The 17,876-nt window shown below is 29.3% G+C and overlaps 1 protein-coding gene across 1 annotated transcript; it reads right to left on the reverse strand.

Moving 5' to 3' along the window:
- Nucleotides 1–14,886: 14,886 nt before the first annotated feature.
- On the reverse strand, nucleotides 14,887–15,634 carry LOC101209897 (calcium-binding protein KRP1). Its single transcript, XM_004152861.3, has one exon. It carries the CDS (start codon nucleotides 15,481–15,483, stop codon nucleotides 15,112–15,114), a length of 372 nt encoding a protein of 123 aa, XP_004152909.1. The 5' UTR covers nucleotides 15,484–15,634; the 3' UTR covers nucleotides 14,887–15,111.
- Between the last annotated feature and the right edge of the window lie 2,242 nt (nucleotides 15,635–17,876).

Below are 17,876 nucleotides of genomic sequence, written 5' to 3' on the forward strand. Positions count from 1 at the left end.
TTATCTACTTTAGATTCACCCCATTCATATCCAACTCTTCATTATTTTTAAACATCTTCATTTGTTTAGATGTTTACTTTTGAAGTGTACACTTTTTAACTAGAACACTTATTCAAATACTTGAAAAGTTAATCTAAACATGTATGGCCTTTTATTGCTTTTAAAAAGTGTTTGACACTTGCCAATATCATTATAAGTTAGTGTTAATAATTCAAATTCAATGATAAAGACTATTGAAGTTTGATTTTTATTGAGAAATTTCATTTTCCATTCTTTTTCTATTTTGTATATTCATTGATCATAAACTTCATTTTACAACTTTTCACCTCAAGTATAGGCTTTTTAACTCACATATTGACTTCAGACGTCACAACTTAACTCAACGTCTCAAATAACTCTTAAAAGTGTAAAACTATAACAAAAGTAAAGAGAAAACCCAGTTGTGGTGCATATACCCTAGTGTCATAATACAATGTTTTAATAGTTGATTTTACAATCATAACTCTTTTTCCAAATGGTATAATAACACTACAATCATAACTTTTTTCTCAAATGCATATTATCATAATACTACAATAATAATCTCTCAAGTGCATATTATCATAACACTACTATTATAATCCCTCCTCCAAACACATACTACCATTCATATTTCTTTCTCTAAACACATATTATCATAACATTATCAATATTAACCCTAATCCCAAACACATATTATCATAACACTAGGATTATTATAATCTTAGAATTATCGTAATCTTTTTCTTCATAATTCTTTTTCTCCCCTAAACACACTCTTAAAGTATAGCAATGAAGTCTCTAACATAAAAAAATAAATCTTGTAATTGAATCAAATACATATCTAGATTTTCTTGTTAAAAAGGGAAATGTTAAAATTTTAAACACACTTTGAAATGTGAAATATTTTATAAGTTTTTCATTAAATGAGCTTTACATATATTAAGGATATGAATGGCTTGATACATGTTTAAATAAAGGAAGAATAATTTAACTACTTACATGGAGTGTTAAAGTGAGACCCTATATGTTGAGAACCAAACATTTATATGTTAATTATTAGTAGGGCTTCTACATGTCTTGCAAAATAAGCATAAAAAACCAGGTTCATACCACAAACTTATGTACTTATTGCAAAAAAAAAAAACAAAAACAAAAACAAAAAAGCAAAAAAGTCTAACCAAAATGAGATACTTGATACACCACTAATATATACCTAATACACTCGATATATTATCAATATACATTTAATACACTACCCCTATCTATTTTAATACACTTGATACACTTATGATATACGCTTGATATATGTGATACTCACTTGATATATACTTTGTACAGATTTGATACACACTTAATTGGTCTACACTTCATACTCGATTGATGTACCAAATATTTAGATTTAGGATAAAATATTTTGAATTTTTGTTAAGAATTGGGAAGTAAAATATATATTTATTGTAAAAATATAAACCACATACATATATTCTTATAATCCAAACTAAAATAATCTATGCCCCAAACAAAAACTATTATAACCTAATCTATAATAACCTAGAACTATATATAATAAATCACTCATTGACCCAAATGCTCCAAAAAATAAAAGTGTTCATGTTTTTTACCCTAAAATTGATCAAGATTAACTTATTTACGAAAAAATCATATTACTTTATTTACCAAAACGTGCCACCAAGCATACTTACTTAATTGTTATTAAATTAAAATCCTTTAATATTTTATCATTTTTAATATCTATGTACATCAATAAATGTATCAGGTATATATTAGGTGTATCACGTATTAAGCTTAAACTTTTTTTTTTAAAGAGTGTAACAATTTTATAAGTTTTTTAAATTTTAATTGCTATCCACTCCATTAGAATATCGTAATAACTATTTTATTTTTAAATTTTTTTATTTTGAAACATTTTTTATTTTGTTTTTTTCCTAATTTGTGATGTTCGATCTTCTTATCTACAAATATTTGAACTTTTAGTTAAAATAAAAAACAAAATTCAGCGTTTAAAGTTTGACTTAGTTTGTTTTTTCTCAAAAATATAGTTAGTTAAAGATAATTACAAATATAATAATTAAATTCAAGATAATTACAAATATAATAATTAAATTCAAAAAATAATTAAGAGTATAGTAATATTTGTAAATATTTGTAAATAAAACAAAATCTATAAAAGTCTATCATCGATATATCATGTTGCCTTTTAAGAATATGATACAAAAAATATAGTACAACTTTTTCAAATTTGAAAAAAGTTTCACTCTTCATCTTAAATTTTTTATTATATTCTCAAACTACCTTTTAATAACCAATTTCTTCTACTTTTTTAATGCCCTAAATCATATCCCTTATTTCTTAATCATTCTTTTTTTACAGTAAAAACAATTTGTTTATTTAATAAGTACATTTTTATTCTCTCTTGTTTAAGGTCCTAATCATCCTTTTTTAACTTTGTTTGTCATGTATATACTTAGCCTTTTAAGCGTATCAAAGCCTAACACTTTGCAAAGATATTGTAATAAATGCTGGAGTAGGGATTTGAACCCAAGACTTCTTGTCCACAGGAAGATACAAGTGTCAATTGAGCTAAGCTGATATCGGCAATTTTATGACTTTACTCACAACTAATATGAAAAAAAAAACACTAAAACAACCAAAATTTAAAAAAAAAATCGATATTTTATTTTTAAACAAATATATTTATCTTCAAAATGTCAATAATGTTGTTCTTTTATGTTTCTCTAGTAGACACAATAATAAGTGCTAGGATTCACCGACTATATTAGACAACTTGTTTTTCTCATTAATTAATTTTAATTAATTAAATCTTTATAAACTCATATAAATTAAAATAATAATTAATTAATTAAAATATTTGTAAGGTACAACAAAATTTTAATTCTATCAGTTAGTAATAGAATTTAAAAATTTTGGTATACGTATGTAAATAATTTATAAAATTTGCAATTTTTGAAAAAAAAATTCAATTAAAAAGTGTTTATTGATGTGAGTTTTATAAACTCATCATTATTGAGTTAAATCACAGACCAATCCTATAAACTACTTAATTAAGCTTTAGAAAATATGAAGGATGATTGTAAAGCACTTAGTCATGTTTCAAAGTTGGATAATCCATCATTTTCAAAAGCTAAATCGATCTCTTATTGGAGAGTATAGTAGAGATTTTAGTTGGTTTTTCGATAATCTATCATTTTCAAAATCAATATATATATAATATATAATTAAGACTTGGCATCTGCTACAAGTGAAAGAGGCTATTATGATACAAATACAATGCATGCATTTGCATTAATTATGAGTATACTGTTCATTTAAAGATATGAAACGACAACACTGTCAAGGAATGAATCAATGATGAATAGTGGAAGAATTCTTTGAGAGTGAAAACCGAAAGGTCATACTTTTTTTGTCATTTTAAAATAAATCTTTGTTTTTCAAAATTGAGTAATTACGAGTTCATTTATCTTTTAACTTTTCATCATGGTGTTTGGTCATAGTTTATCATATGTTAAAGCTATTTATAAATTATTTGACTTTTTTTTGTTATACGTACATTAGAATTAGAATGAATGATAAAAAGATAAATGTAACCTAAAACGTACATTTAAGTATTTTTTTTGTACTCGTGAATATAATTTGCCAATTTAAGATTTGCCTTAGTATTTGTTTGAAGTAGAGAAATATATTGAAAAAGAGAAATGGTCAAAAATTGAATATTTCATGCCTTAGTAAAAATTTTAGAATTTTGAATGGATGGTTGATGTTAGTATTTGTGATAGAATCCAATTTTTATTAGTTGATTTTAATATTTATGATAATTTAAATCTTCATCAATTGAGTTGATTAATCTAAATAAAATATTTGCACACAAGAGTACAAAAGATTACATATAGATAAACTAAATTTACATAATTTGAAAAAAAGTGCATACAATCTCGATCTTGTGTTGGTTGAAATTCCAAGGGAAAAACAAAAGAAATTGATAAGTTGGATGTATAAATAAAAAGAAGTTAAATTTTTGTTGGAATATCAAACTTGACCTCTATTAGAAGGAGGCCAGAAAAATTATTTAAGTGAGTTCTCCAACAAAAGAAAAACAAAAATTGGAGGGTTAAGGTCAAGGTAGTTATTGAAAGATTTCAACTCTTTAAATACAATTAGAATTTGACGATTCCAACAATAAATTTATTGCTTTCGAGTTCATAAATGTTAGCTGAGCTAAAACTCTTTAGGCATTTTCCTTTATTTCGAAGAAGGGTATTCTAACTTTTTTTATCCATGAGTTACACCTCTCATGTCGAGTAGATTTCAAAACTTTTTTTTTTCTTTTTTATGTATTCATTTGATATATATATTCTTTAAGATTCTAACATATTTTCAACTATAACAAAACAAACCAAAATATAACAAAAATTTGAATACTATCAATGATAGAGTACTTCATCAAACATTGATATATTCGATAGAATTTGATGTTGAACCAATAAAAGTCTATCAATTATAGAATTTGAAACTTTGGTATAATTTATAGGAAAATTGTAAAAAAATAACAAATTTGACAAAACATTTACGACATATAGAAATTTTTTTAGATTCTATCAATAAAGACATTGATATGCTTCTATAAGTAACAATGATAGACAACGATAGAAGTCTCTATGATTGATATAATCCAAAATTTTGCTACAACTTGTAAATATTTTAATTTATTTTCTTATTTAAAAAAATGTCCCTATTTTATAAATATTTCCAACAGCTTTTTTATTTAAAATAACTTTTCATTCTAGTTTTATTTTTTTAAAAAAAGATTTATTTATGTTTGAGGTTTTTTTTAAAAATATAACAAAACGACAAAATATTTATATTGTACAGAACAATTTCAAAAACAGAAAAAGCCCACACACCCACCATGAAAAATACAAAAAATAGCACATTAACACACCATTAATTGGCAACTACTCGTGTAATATATTTGGTACACGATCTAGGTACATATTTGGCTGCACAATCGTTTAGATTTGTCTATTATTTGTTACAAGATCGTTTAGATTTTGGTACCCAAATCTAAGTAATTTTTTTATAAAAGAAATTTGGTATATGATCGTTTAGATTTGACTATCTTTGGTAACCAAAATCTGAACGATGATCGTGTACAAATATTCCAATGACTTTTTTCAAGATTTTTTATATTTGGTACATAATCTTGAACCAAATAACTGTTCGGAAAAATATTGTAGAAGAAGAGAAAAAGACGATGAAAAGAAAAGAAAAGAAAAATTACAAAACGAAGAAAATGGAAAAGAATGACAAACCTGAAATATTTTAAAAAGATAATAAAGTTCATGGACTTTTTTATTTTGTTACGTTAGTCCTAAATATTTGGGTGTTTTATTATATTTGTGAAAATTTCTTTTCATGTTTTTAAAATTTTGTTTATCTATTTATTCACTTCATCCATTGTTTGACTAACTTTTGTTTTGTTGACAATCTTAAGAAATATTATTCCATCTGGTGTTTGTGATGGGCTTTTCTATAATTCCACGGAGGCCCAAAAGTAAAGAAGCTGATCCAAAATAGAGAGAAGAACTAATGGTGCCAACGTGTGTTGAAGTAGGAGTAGTAAATTGGGCTAACCACATGCATTGCAAATGTGAGTTTGGCAACAGAGTTTTGAAATCGTAAATAATCCAAAAATACTTTCATAAATTTCATTTTTCTCCTTGAATATTATGTAACAATTTATCACTTTTTTTTCTTCTTCTTTACTATTTATTTATCTTCTTTCCCATTCTTTCATCTATCATTCCATCCTTTCTTTCTTTTATTTTTAAATTATTTAATCTTTTGTTTAAATATCCTATTTCATCTTTATCATTTTCACCAAGATGGTTTGAAACTATTTCATGATTGTTTCAATACTCTTATTCATCTTCCTCATATTCGAGAATATCAAGATCGTTTAAATATCGTTTTAAATGATCAACACGATTATTAGATTTGAAATTTTTCACGATCATTTACACTATACTACGTGATCACTTACCATAACCAACATGATTGCTAACCATAATCAACATAACTGTTTACCATGATCAACACGATTGTTTAAAGTATATTATTTCACTGCACGATCGTCTATTGTTGTAAGATATCTTAAACGATCATGTGATTATGCTAAATGATCATGTATATATATGGATCTGATGATCGTTTAAATTATATTATAATATGATCATTTACCAATATCAAAATGATATTGGTACAAGATCGTGTAGTTATGGTAAACGACACAAGATCATGTACCAAGATCGTTTAGATTTGGTACAAGATTCTGTACCAAGATCATTTAGATGTTGTACAAGATCGTTTACCAAGATCTGAACGATCATATACCAAGCTTTTTGCGCTAGTGTGTGGCTGATTAATTGTGAGCTTCTAGCTTTTTCCATTTTCAAAATTGTTCTATATGATGTAAATATTTTTGGGTTTTGTTCTATTTTTGAAAAAGCCCCTTTTGAATTAGCAAAATGAATTCATAATTAACAAATGTCAAAAATTCCCAAATGCTATAAATATATATTTCTTAAAAAAATACATAGATTTTTTAAGGATAACATAGTAACTAGATTTGATTGATTCTTAAAATAATCTTAACTAAACAAATATCTAAGTTTAGAAAATCATATATTATATTTAAAATACTCACGTTTCTACGAGTAGTGGCTAACATGTGAAACCCAAAATTTCTTTAACCTTTGGATTTGCTAAGATTAATCAAGGATAAGAGAAAGAAATTTATGCGGAAAAAAGGTAAAAATATTTGAAATTTAAGTTTGAATTTAAGTCACTAGATGTTTAGAGGTTAGCATGGGCGACAAGGAAGGCCCAAAAACCTCATAATGGGTGTCATTGGGCGACAAAGAGAGGCTTGAGAACCTCTATAGGATAGACGTGTGGTCATGGAGTAGGTAGCCAAGTGTTGAGAGGTTAGCATAACAAGCTTACGGCCAAGGCTAGGCGTTTGGGGATTGGCATTGGGAGGCCAAGGCTTGATGCGAGGAAGGACAAAGAGGTTACCATGCAATAAAGGCTCGTGGCCAAGTGATTGGCAGGTTAGATAAGCGAAGAATGGTGTCACGCGAGGAGAAACTATGTGGCCAAGAAGCTATACGAGATGCCAAAGAGGTTAGTCATGTGAGTAGGACAAGTATGTGGCACCATGTGGGCATTTGATCAAAAGTAAATCCAAGTGTCACAACCATGTGGGCATTTGATCAAAAGTAAATCCAAGTGTCACAACCATGTCATCATGCATTTTGCGACCACGTAGGACGTGGAGGAAGTGATTAGGTGTAATTACCAGGTTAAGAGGTGAGTCTAATCATAGATTAAGTGTCACCTTAATCGCATTCATGTGACTCTATAAATAGGCCAACTTTAGCAATCATTAGTCTTAAAAGTTCAATAATCAAGTCTAGTTTGTGAGAGAGAGTTGTTGAACGATTTGGATTCAAGGAAGTTTGTGCTTTAATCAAGAGAAGGCGAGAATGTCATTTCTCAGGTTAATTTGAGTAAGGTATATTCCAAGTGCTTTATAAGACTCTTCTTTTGGAATTTGATTCCGAAATTTTAATGTAAAGAAGCTAACTCATTTTAGAGCAACTTTGTAGAAGGAAGTTTTATCAAATGAGTTATAGATTTTATGTTATGAGTTTTCAAAGATGAGTCATGTTTTTGGAAGTTAAACAATGTTCTGGGTAGTAGTCGGGAGTCAAGCATGTGTGAGGGAGAGGGGCATGCCTTTCATTCATAGAGGTTATTTTGGGTCAGGTTGCACACACATGGCAAGGCCATGTTAAAGTCGAGCGGCAAGGTACGCTCTCAGGCTGCGTGCATGGCATTGCCTTAGAGATTAGCGCGACAGATAGTGGACGGAGAGCACCAACGTGCGCACCGAGCATGCAATGGGCGCACGGGTAGGCTGCAAGTACGCATGTGGCATCTTTTACGAGGTAACATGGTGGGTAGAAGTTCGTTTGAGTTGAGGCAAGTTGGATAGAAGTGGTTCGAAGCAAGCCAAAGTTATCGAGACTTCAAAAGAGTTCAATAAGGTGAGTTGAAAAGTATGTATTTGAGAAGAAAGGGAAGGAAAAAGAAGAAGTTAAAAAGATTTTATCATATGGTTAAGACCAAGTTTTTAACTTGAGTTTTCTTATTGTTTCAGAGCATGAGAAGATAGAACAAATATATAGACAAAAGAGCTAGCCAAAAGTTGTGAGTGACATAAAATAAATTTCAAACGAATTTCTAAACTTGTATTTATTAAAGTTATATTTCCAGTGTGCTTTGAGTAAAAAGTTTCAAGTTACATTGAGTTAAATGATTTACAAAGTTCGAGTTTCAAGTTCAGAAAGAGTTTGAAAATATTTATAAATAAGTATGCATGAGTTGATTTCTAAAGCATTCGAGTAAAATATGTTCCTTGAACATGAGATTTCTGAATAAATTATTGAATGTTGAGTTTATAAAACTAGCTAAGTAAATGTCAAATATGACTAAGATTTGAGCACAAGGCTATACAAGATATACTGTGTACACATATATTATATTTCATTGTTGGGGTTGAATGTACTCCGTGACAACAATGTCGTTGGAAGTTTCGGGCGTGCCCCACTACGACAAAGACGATGGGAGTATTGGACGTTTCCTACTACATTGTAGACCCTCAGATTATATTCCATTGTTGGTGTTGAGTGTACTCCGTGCAACGATGTTGTCGAAAATGTAGGATGTGCCTTGCTACGACGAAGACGATCGGAGTACTGAGCATGTCCTACTACATTGTAGACCCTCTGATTATATTTCGTTGTTGACGTTGAGTGTACTCTTTGACGACGAAGATGATGAGAGTATTTGGGTGTGCCTTACTACATCGTAGACACTCATACTATATTCTATTGCTGACGTTGAGTATACTCTATGACAACGCAACGATGCCATCGAGAGTGCCGAGGGTGCCCCACTATGACAAAGATGATGAGAGTGTTGGACGATGTCACTACATCATAGAGATTGAGAACATTGTAATGTCATGCTAGTTGATCTTAAGTCATAAAATGGCCTCACAAGAAATACTTGCCTGAAGAATTGTTTATAGAAAATTCTTTGAAAGTTTTTGCATGCTTATTTATGTTGTAAGCATGTTTTATATTTAAAAGGTGTCATTCATGGGACTTTATAGCTCATCATTTCAATGTTACTTTCCTTGTAGAGAGAGATCATGGTTTTGGCGCATGTTAAAGCTCCATATTCTTTGCTAGAAGTTTGATTAGATTTTATATGGCTCATTCCATACATGCACATGATAGTTTGTAATTAAGTTAAGAGAGGACTTAATTGTGGTTGGTATGTAATAGACGAGTATAATAGTTTGATTTGAGTTTTGTAATAGTATTGTCTGGTTGAGACTTTGAACTTCATTTTGTCTATATAAGACTATTGAGCAGGTTGTACATTGATTGGGTAAACATGAGAATGTTTTATAAAGATTTAAATTATTATTTTCAAGTTAGACTTTTCTTTTTGTATTTTATGTTTAAGTTTAATTGAAAAGAGATAGATAAGAGTTATAGGTTAAACAAGGTTAGCATACTTTGTTAGAAGAAGAACGATGTCGGTTGGCTTCACGCCACATCTCGCGCCTAGTGAGGAGGTGCTTCGGGATGGAGTGTGGTAATCATCTTCCAAACAACACTCTCTTCTTATGCTCCATTTCTACTATTGAGCAACCGACTGGTATCTTCACCAAAGCTTTATCTTCTAGTCATTTATAACAATTGATTACTAAATTACACGAGTTGATTGCTACACTAGCACCTTGATTTGAAGGGAGGGTGTGAATGTAATTTGCATAAATAAGAAAGATTTAGATCCTATTATTTTGTGTTTCCTTACGTGTGGATGTATATTTGTATGTATTTAATCACAATTCTCATGTGCAATTGGATTTCAATATTAATAACATATTCAAGGTAGGCTTCCACATTTGTAAATTTGATAAACCCATTGCGAGACTTCAATTTTATATTTATATTTTGTTTGCTTCTCCATCAACAACCCCTAAAAGGTAGTATGTTAGGAAATTCAATTTAAAACCTTTAATTTGGAGAATTGAGTCCATTGGAATTATATAAACTAATGATTTTATAAATTAAAACTTCAAATCTTTTGCAGTCAACTAATTAAAATCTTAAACTAACAATTTTATTGTTTAAAGTTTGTAAGAAGAAAAGAGGAATGCACGTGTGAAAACAGTACCGTTTTATATACTTTAACTTATATTAAAAAGGAAAGAAAAGAAAGAAAACGTGGTCAAATACATGTTACATACTTTGGCTTGTTTATACTTGTAATTTAAGGGGAAAAATCATTGGAAGAAGACTTAGAAATGTGTTGCAAATTTTGAATAATCAAATCTTACATTTGAAAAGTTGTGTATTTAATTTGCCTCATAGAAAAGGCAAAATAGAAAAATAGTTGTCTTCACATTATGGATGTTAAAAAAGATGATAGAATTCAAACTACTATAATTATTTAATAGGAGTTGTAAGTTTTTTTTGTCAAAGTTTTTACAACATTGTTAGAAACAGAAAAAATAGGAAACAACTGTTCACACTACTTAAACTTGTGTTTATATTAATTTGATGCGATGTGGTTTAATCTTATGTATTTAATATTATATATGATTCTCTCCGTTAAATTTGTACACTTAGATTTATAAAAATAGAGTACGTGATGTTCTTGAAATTGAAGTCTTGAAAGATGTTGAAATCTTTAAAGGACTTGAAGCTTCAAGTTCAGTCTTAAGAAGTTCATGAGTTTTCTGATTATATTGTTTAAAGAATTCTCTACCGACATTAAAGTTAATTATGTTTATTTGATCTCTAAATTGATTGATTGTACATTTTTTAACATGAACTTTTCCTTAAACAATCTAGTAGAGCAAAGATGCATTTGTTTCAATGCAACTACAATGTCCATGATATAAAATAGATTTTGAGTTTCTCAAACTCTGTGTACATGATCATAGAAATCAGAAAATAACCCCAATTTTTATAAACCCTAATTTAAATCTATAAAGAGGAAAATGGAACATGTTTAGAGTGTGAAATGAATGATTATTGAAGAATTAATAATAAAAAATGGTGTACTTATTGATGATTGAAAGCCCAGTTAGTAAACCCTCAAGTTTTAGTCCAACAATTGAGCAAGAAGAAGAAGTAGATAGTCAAATTCCAAATATGCTTTGAAAATATTTGAGAAAATGGAAGTTTAAATTTTGTCAATTGTCAAAAAATTTGATTTACAATAGACGGTATTTTCGTAATCTTGCTTTGTTCATTTACTTATAACTGTGGGAATATATACACCTAATTATTGTTGCACTGTTTGTTGCATCGTGTGTTGATAACAGAAAAAATAACTACAAAAACACATAAGAGCACGGAGAACACACTATCAAATTTTGGTAACTGTGAGGCCTTTAGCCCAATTAAAAAGATCATTTTATAAAGATTAAAGAGGATAATATGTACATAACTTATCAAGAATCAACTATTTTTGAATCATATGACTTTTACAAGATAAACGTCTACACTTCCTTTAAAGCACTTGATGTGTGAACAAGGAATTCGATCTAGACTCTCACTAGATCATATGCTTCATGTTTCACCCTTGCGTTCCAATGTGCAGGCTCCCCCTAACTTGCACGAATCTTCTCAACAAGTGATTCGCAATGCTACAAGCAAAGTATTGTTCAATACCACACACCACAAAAATTGAGTACTTCGAAAATACTTTCTCAACACATAATTTTGTTGCATGTTTGCCACACTTCTGTCTTCAACCATAACATCACACGGCCACCAAGCTTATATTCTTTTTGGTCACACGTCATAAACAAAAACAAAAGCCAACTCCATCCAATTATTAATAAATATTAACCATATATTTATTAATCAATATTAATGAACTTGAGAATATAGACTAACCACGGCAACCAACGAAACATCTTTATTAATAAATATTGACCAATATAACAACCAAATTTTTAAAACCAACTAATTTCTTCATGAATATTATCCATATATTTATTAATGGATATTAACCTTATATTAAATTAATCTCCAATTTTACCTTTAATAAAATAAATTAAACCAACCAAACTCAATAGCCAAACTCATAATTAAACACCTTGGATAAGTATTAGACTGCGTTTGAGAATGAATAGATAAACGTCATTAATCACAATCAAACAACCATTACAATTCAGGCTCATTTCCATCAATCCATCAATTCAAACCAATTTCTAGTCTATTACACCAAAATAAGGTAATGAATTACATTATTAAAATAAATAAACAAAAGGGAATAAGAAGAAGAGATCTCCTAGCATAAGGTGAAGGTACAATTAAAGGGAAGAAACATTAATAATATGGAAGTTACGAGCCATTTAGAACCATAGACAAAACATTAGACCCATAATCTAACTAACCACCTAGAAAGACCTATGATAGCCCTATAGACACAACACTACTTCCTAATATGATAAATAACACACATCATATTACTCTTTAAACCTTATACCAAAATTGATTGTCAACACTCTGATAAAGCTTTGAGTTCCCAATATGATATGCTTTTGACAAGAGCATCTCTCCCCTAGATAGCTTGGCTAAAAGGGAAAAAAAAAACAAAAAAAAAAAAACATTTATAAGATGAGTTGCGTATTGATAGGGCTCCAAATGCCCTACTTTCATGGTGTAAATTACTTTGGATGATGAGTTGTGTGATATGCTCTGGATGATGGTTAATATTTGATATATTATTACACAATCTGTTGTCATGATTAGTTTTCTAGTTGAAGATTATAAATTCATATGTATGTTTGTGAGAATTGAGTTTAGATGATAATTTCATTCATATTTCTTACATCTATAAGCTTTGGTTTAATTAGATTTGTGTTTGGGAATGAATGGCGTTCAACTCACCCATGCACACATCTTTTGCTATAGATTTTAACTAGAAGACTATCCTTATAGTTTGTTTCTTGTTTTAATCACCAAAGTAGCAAAAGTTGAATCCATGTATATTTGAAATATAGTCCATCCATAGATCTTTCATACATGTTCAATTGGTTGAAGTAAGTCGGTTGTGTCTTGGCTAATAATATCAAATGTATGTTTATTTTTGTAAGACCCATTTCTATTCAGAAGGTTTTTAAAATGTATTTTTGTTAAACGATCGTATAAGACAGTAAACAATTGTATAGAAAGTTAAAGGATCATGTAAGAAAAAGGTAGATGATCGTATAAGAAGAGAACAATCATTTAAAAGGATAAACGATCATATAAGAGGCCAAACAACCGTATAAGAGACTAAATGATCGTGTAAAAGGTTGAACGATCATATAGAAGAGGTGAATGATCAAGTGTTTTAAGCATATTGCATGCATTTTTGTGGCTAAGCAGGAGCTGAAAATGGTAAGAGTTTAAGAAGAGACTAATCTATTTTAGGATTAATTTAAATAAGAAAGCAAGAAAGAAGGTAAGAAACTATTATGAGATTTACCGAAGAAAAGGAAATTTAGGGTTTTGCTGCCGAAGAAGTTGTTCAGGCAAGAGGAGTAACTTGGGAGGAGCTACGCTTTGAGAAATAAGGAGACTCAGGTTTATGAGTGACTTTCCAAAAGTGTTTACAGATTTTAAAGCTTTCTTCTAAATTCAAGCTAATTTGATATTTCTTACTTGAATATTTATAAAGATATTTAAAATGAAAGCTTATGTTATCTTAAAAGTAAGTTTTATGTGTTTCAAATGAAAGTGATATTGTCTTCAAACCATTAGTCTTTTTTTCTATCAATGAGCAAACTATTATGTGCAAATAAGGAGTAAAGACAACCATGTAAAAAAGAACTACATGGTGGAATGAAGTTGACCAATGCGTAAAAGAAGTGTATTGTGTTTGACGACTTGAGCAACGATGAATGAACAAGAAAATTCCTTGATATTGTTGATGAAAAAGACATCACAATAGTCTAAACGCAATATATTGAGTTTGGGCATAGGGAATGGTCCATGATCATCTCGACAAAAGGACATGCCGGACTAATGAGTATTCATGTGATATGATGTATTTGTGGAATGAGGCATTAAGCTTGTTTCAAATGAAACGATTGTGTTCCAAAAGGTTTTTTTAAAACTTCACTCACTAAGCTTTTTAACTTACATTTTAAGTTTTTCCTCTCCAGGTTGTACGGAGTTAAGCGATCGGTTAAAAAGATAAGTGATTGGGTGAAAGATAAGCAATGAAGTTGAAGATTGAAGACTGTTGAAGATATTTGATTGAATTTCTTATTTTTGTGAGTGAAAATTTGTATCTTGAACTGTTGGAGAACTTTGGAGCATAAATGAATGAAAGTGAAGTGTTGTGTGTTGATTTTTGGCTGCTTTTGTTTGGTTAAGGCCGTGAGTGGGGTGGGGCGTAACAATCTTTTAAATTCAATAATGATCAAATTGCATTAGATTACCACTTGTTTTTACTAGATAATTCAATTTTATAATGTATTTACTCACTATCTTCACTTCCATGCACTTTATTTTCTTGGACTTTCTCTATCCACACAAAACCCCTTTGTTACCACTTTAATTAGGAAACTAAAATTACTTAGTGATAAAGATCTAAGATAAGATCTTGAATGATGTGTTGTTACTTTTAATTATGTTATCTTGTTGGGTTTTTAGTCATTTCTTTAAGAAAACAACATTTAAGTGTTCTAATCACTCTCTAATCGTATATTATTATATTGTCAAGGAGCACCAACCTCAACCTTAAACAAATTGTTGCAATTTTGAAGAGGTTGCCCAAAAAAACGAAAACAAAATCAACAGCTGCACTCAACTAAATATTGAGAAACAGAGACTCAAATTTGTTTATGAGTTTTGCCGTATATTTCATTAATTCCATCCCCAAAAAAATGAGAAGCATACACAGAAATCAAGAAAAAGAATCCCTAAATTCTCGACGAAGACTTTCATGGAAGCAATAACGAGAAGCTTCCATCAATTCAGGACTTAATCTAAACATAAGAACACAAAATTCCATCTGATTAAGAGCGCCATCGCCATCAAAATCCCCTTCCCGCAACATTCCTCGGAGTTCATCATCACTCAAATCCCCGAGCCCTAAAGCCGCCGCATTCCTCTTCAAGCTCTCGAAATTGATCACTCCCTTCTCTCTATCCATCAGCAGATTGAACCCATTACAGAGCTCTCCGATCAGCCCCTCGCCGCCGAGGTTTCCAGCCATGACGGGCAGCCAATCTTGGAACCCAGATTCCGATTGGGGGATTTGGTTCTTGGGAGTCATGGAAATTAGGAAGAAAATAGAAATTGATTATTGAGGAGAAGTGGATTTGGAATTGGATTGTGAACTTTTGAAAAGGAATTATATAGAGAGAGAAAAGGTTGGTTGCCGGTTGGGGATTTTTCGGAGAAGGAGAGAAGGGCATAAAAGACAAGTAAGATACAGATAATGAAGGAAGGTTTGCATTGCAGGCGAGAGGGGTGGGATGTTCTTGGAAGGTCCTAAGGGTATAGATGTCTTTTACTTAGTTGATGCCTTCTTGTTTCTAATTCAACTTAAAATTGGTCTTTATTTATTTGAATGTTTCCACTATATAAAATTCAGTGGAAAGAATTACGTTTGAGATTACTATTTTATATTAGCTTCTTTGTTTTTTCTAGACACCTACTGGAGTCTCTCCTTGGTGTAGCTTATTCTCAATTAAACACTTGGAACTACTTCCTATTATAATTCACTTACTCTTTCTCTACTTTTTTTTTCTTTTTTCATTGAGCTACTTAATTATTTGACCTCTTCTTTAGTTATATTTGTCTCACGTTAATCTAAGTTGGTAGATCTTCCCAAAAATACAATTTTGTGTGAATTAAATGAGTATGCTCGCTATTATTTGTCGTTTTCTTTGATTCTGGTAATGAAGTACTATAAGGAATATAATAAAATGGGCCCAAAACTATTAGATTGAATTATGTGTCACGTTTGCTGAATGTAGTGTAATTTAAAAGTGATAGGTAAGTTAGATAGAAAAAAAATGAATTCACATTATTATATTTGAATGGGTCATGTTTTTTGTTTTAGTTTTAAAGAGTCAAAGTTGAAGTTGGTCTTTAAAAAAGGGTTGAAGAGAGAGAGAGAGAGAGTAAGAGTGGTTGGATTTGGTCTATGCGTGGAGTAGCAATAGCAGTGAGAGGTGACGAGCGCGATGATGCCAACAATCCAAAGTCTCGAGTCAATGAATTGGTTACCCACACACCCAAAAACATGAACTCATTCAATTTTTATCGCTTAGTTGACCTACCCATTTTTGACTCTTTCAAAAACTTCAAAATTCCTATTCCCAACATTATTTTTTACCTTTAATTTAGTTTAATTTAATACATTTTTTTCACTTTCAGTTCTATTAGAATGTATTATAGTTCCAAGTAATCTAATATGATATTATTACTTTTCAAGTTCTATATGAAAATATTAATGTGAACTCCAGATTTAAGATTTTTTTCAAATACAAACCTCCAATTCAAATATCTTAGAGTTTATGAATATAAGTAAAATGCATGTGTTAAAATAATATTTTAGTTCATTTGTATCTTGAATTTATTGATAAGTTTAGAAACATTACAATAACTAAAATCTTGTTTATTCTTGTTTTATTAATTATTTTCAACCTTTTAAAATATTTGTTTAGTTATTTTTTATAAATATAACAAACACTATAGACATAATATGTGTTTATGTAACAAAATAAAAAAGCTTATAAATCTTGCCATGTTTTTAAGTATTTTATGTTTACCATTTTTTTATCATCTTTTTTCTCTTCGTGTGTCTTTTTTTTTTCTTTTTCTTTTCATCATCTTTTTATGTCATTTTTTAAAATATTTATGTTTGTTTTTCCTTAATTTTTCTTTTTCTTTTCTTCTACAATTTTTTTTTCAAATAGTTATTGGTTCAAGATCGTGTACCAAATATAAAAGATGTATTTTTAATTTTTTTTTTTATAATTGTGGTTTATTATCATGGACCAAATATAAAAGATTGTGAAAAAAATTCGTTAGGATATTAGATAGTTAAATCTAAACGATAGTCTACCAAAAATAGTCAAATATAAACGATCATGTATCAAAAAATCTAAAAAAATCGTTGAGATTTAACTATCTAAATTTAAACGATCAAATATAAACGATTTTCTACCCAATCTAAACGACCGTGTAACAAAAAAAATCTAAAAAAAAAAAATTCATTGAGATTTGACTATCCAAATTGAAACAATCGTCTACCAAATCTAAACCAGTTTTTTTAAAATTTTTGAGTCAAATATAAACGATCTACCAAAATAACCAAATTTATATAATTGATTGTCTATGAAGAATTTTGAAAAAAAAAATCATTTAGATTTGGGTCAATCAAATTTAAACAACCATGTACAAAAAATAGTCAAATTTAAATGATCGTTTACCAAATATATTATCTGTTTTAGATATCAATCAATAAGATGACATTTTTTTTATATTTTTCATTGTGGGCTTGTAGACTTTTCCATTTTTTAAATTGTTTTATATATTTTAAATATTTTATGTTTTGTTATATTTTTTAAAATATCCATATTTGTTTGTTGTTGTTTGATTTAAAGAAACATATAAACAAATTATTTAAAAAGTGGAAGGAGGGGAAAATGGCAAAAA

The sequence above is a fragment of the Cucumis sativus genome, chromosome 3 (genome assembly GCF_000004075.3).
Source record: "Cucumis sativus cultivar 9930 chromosome 3, Cucumber_9930_V3, whole genome shotgun sequence".
Taxonomy (NCBI): domain Eukaryota; kingdom Viridiplantae; phylum Streptophyta; class Magnoliopsida; order Cucurbitales; family Cucurbitaceae; genus Cucumis; species Cucumis sativus.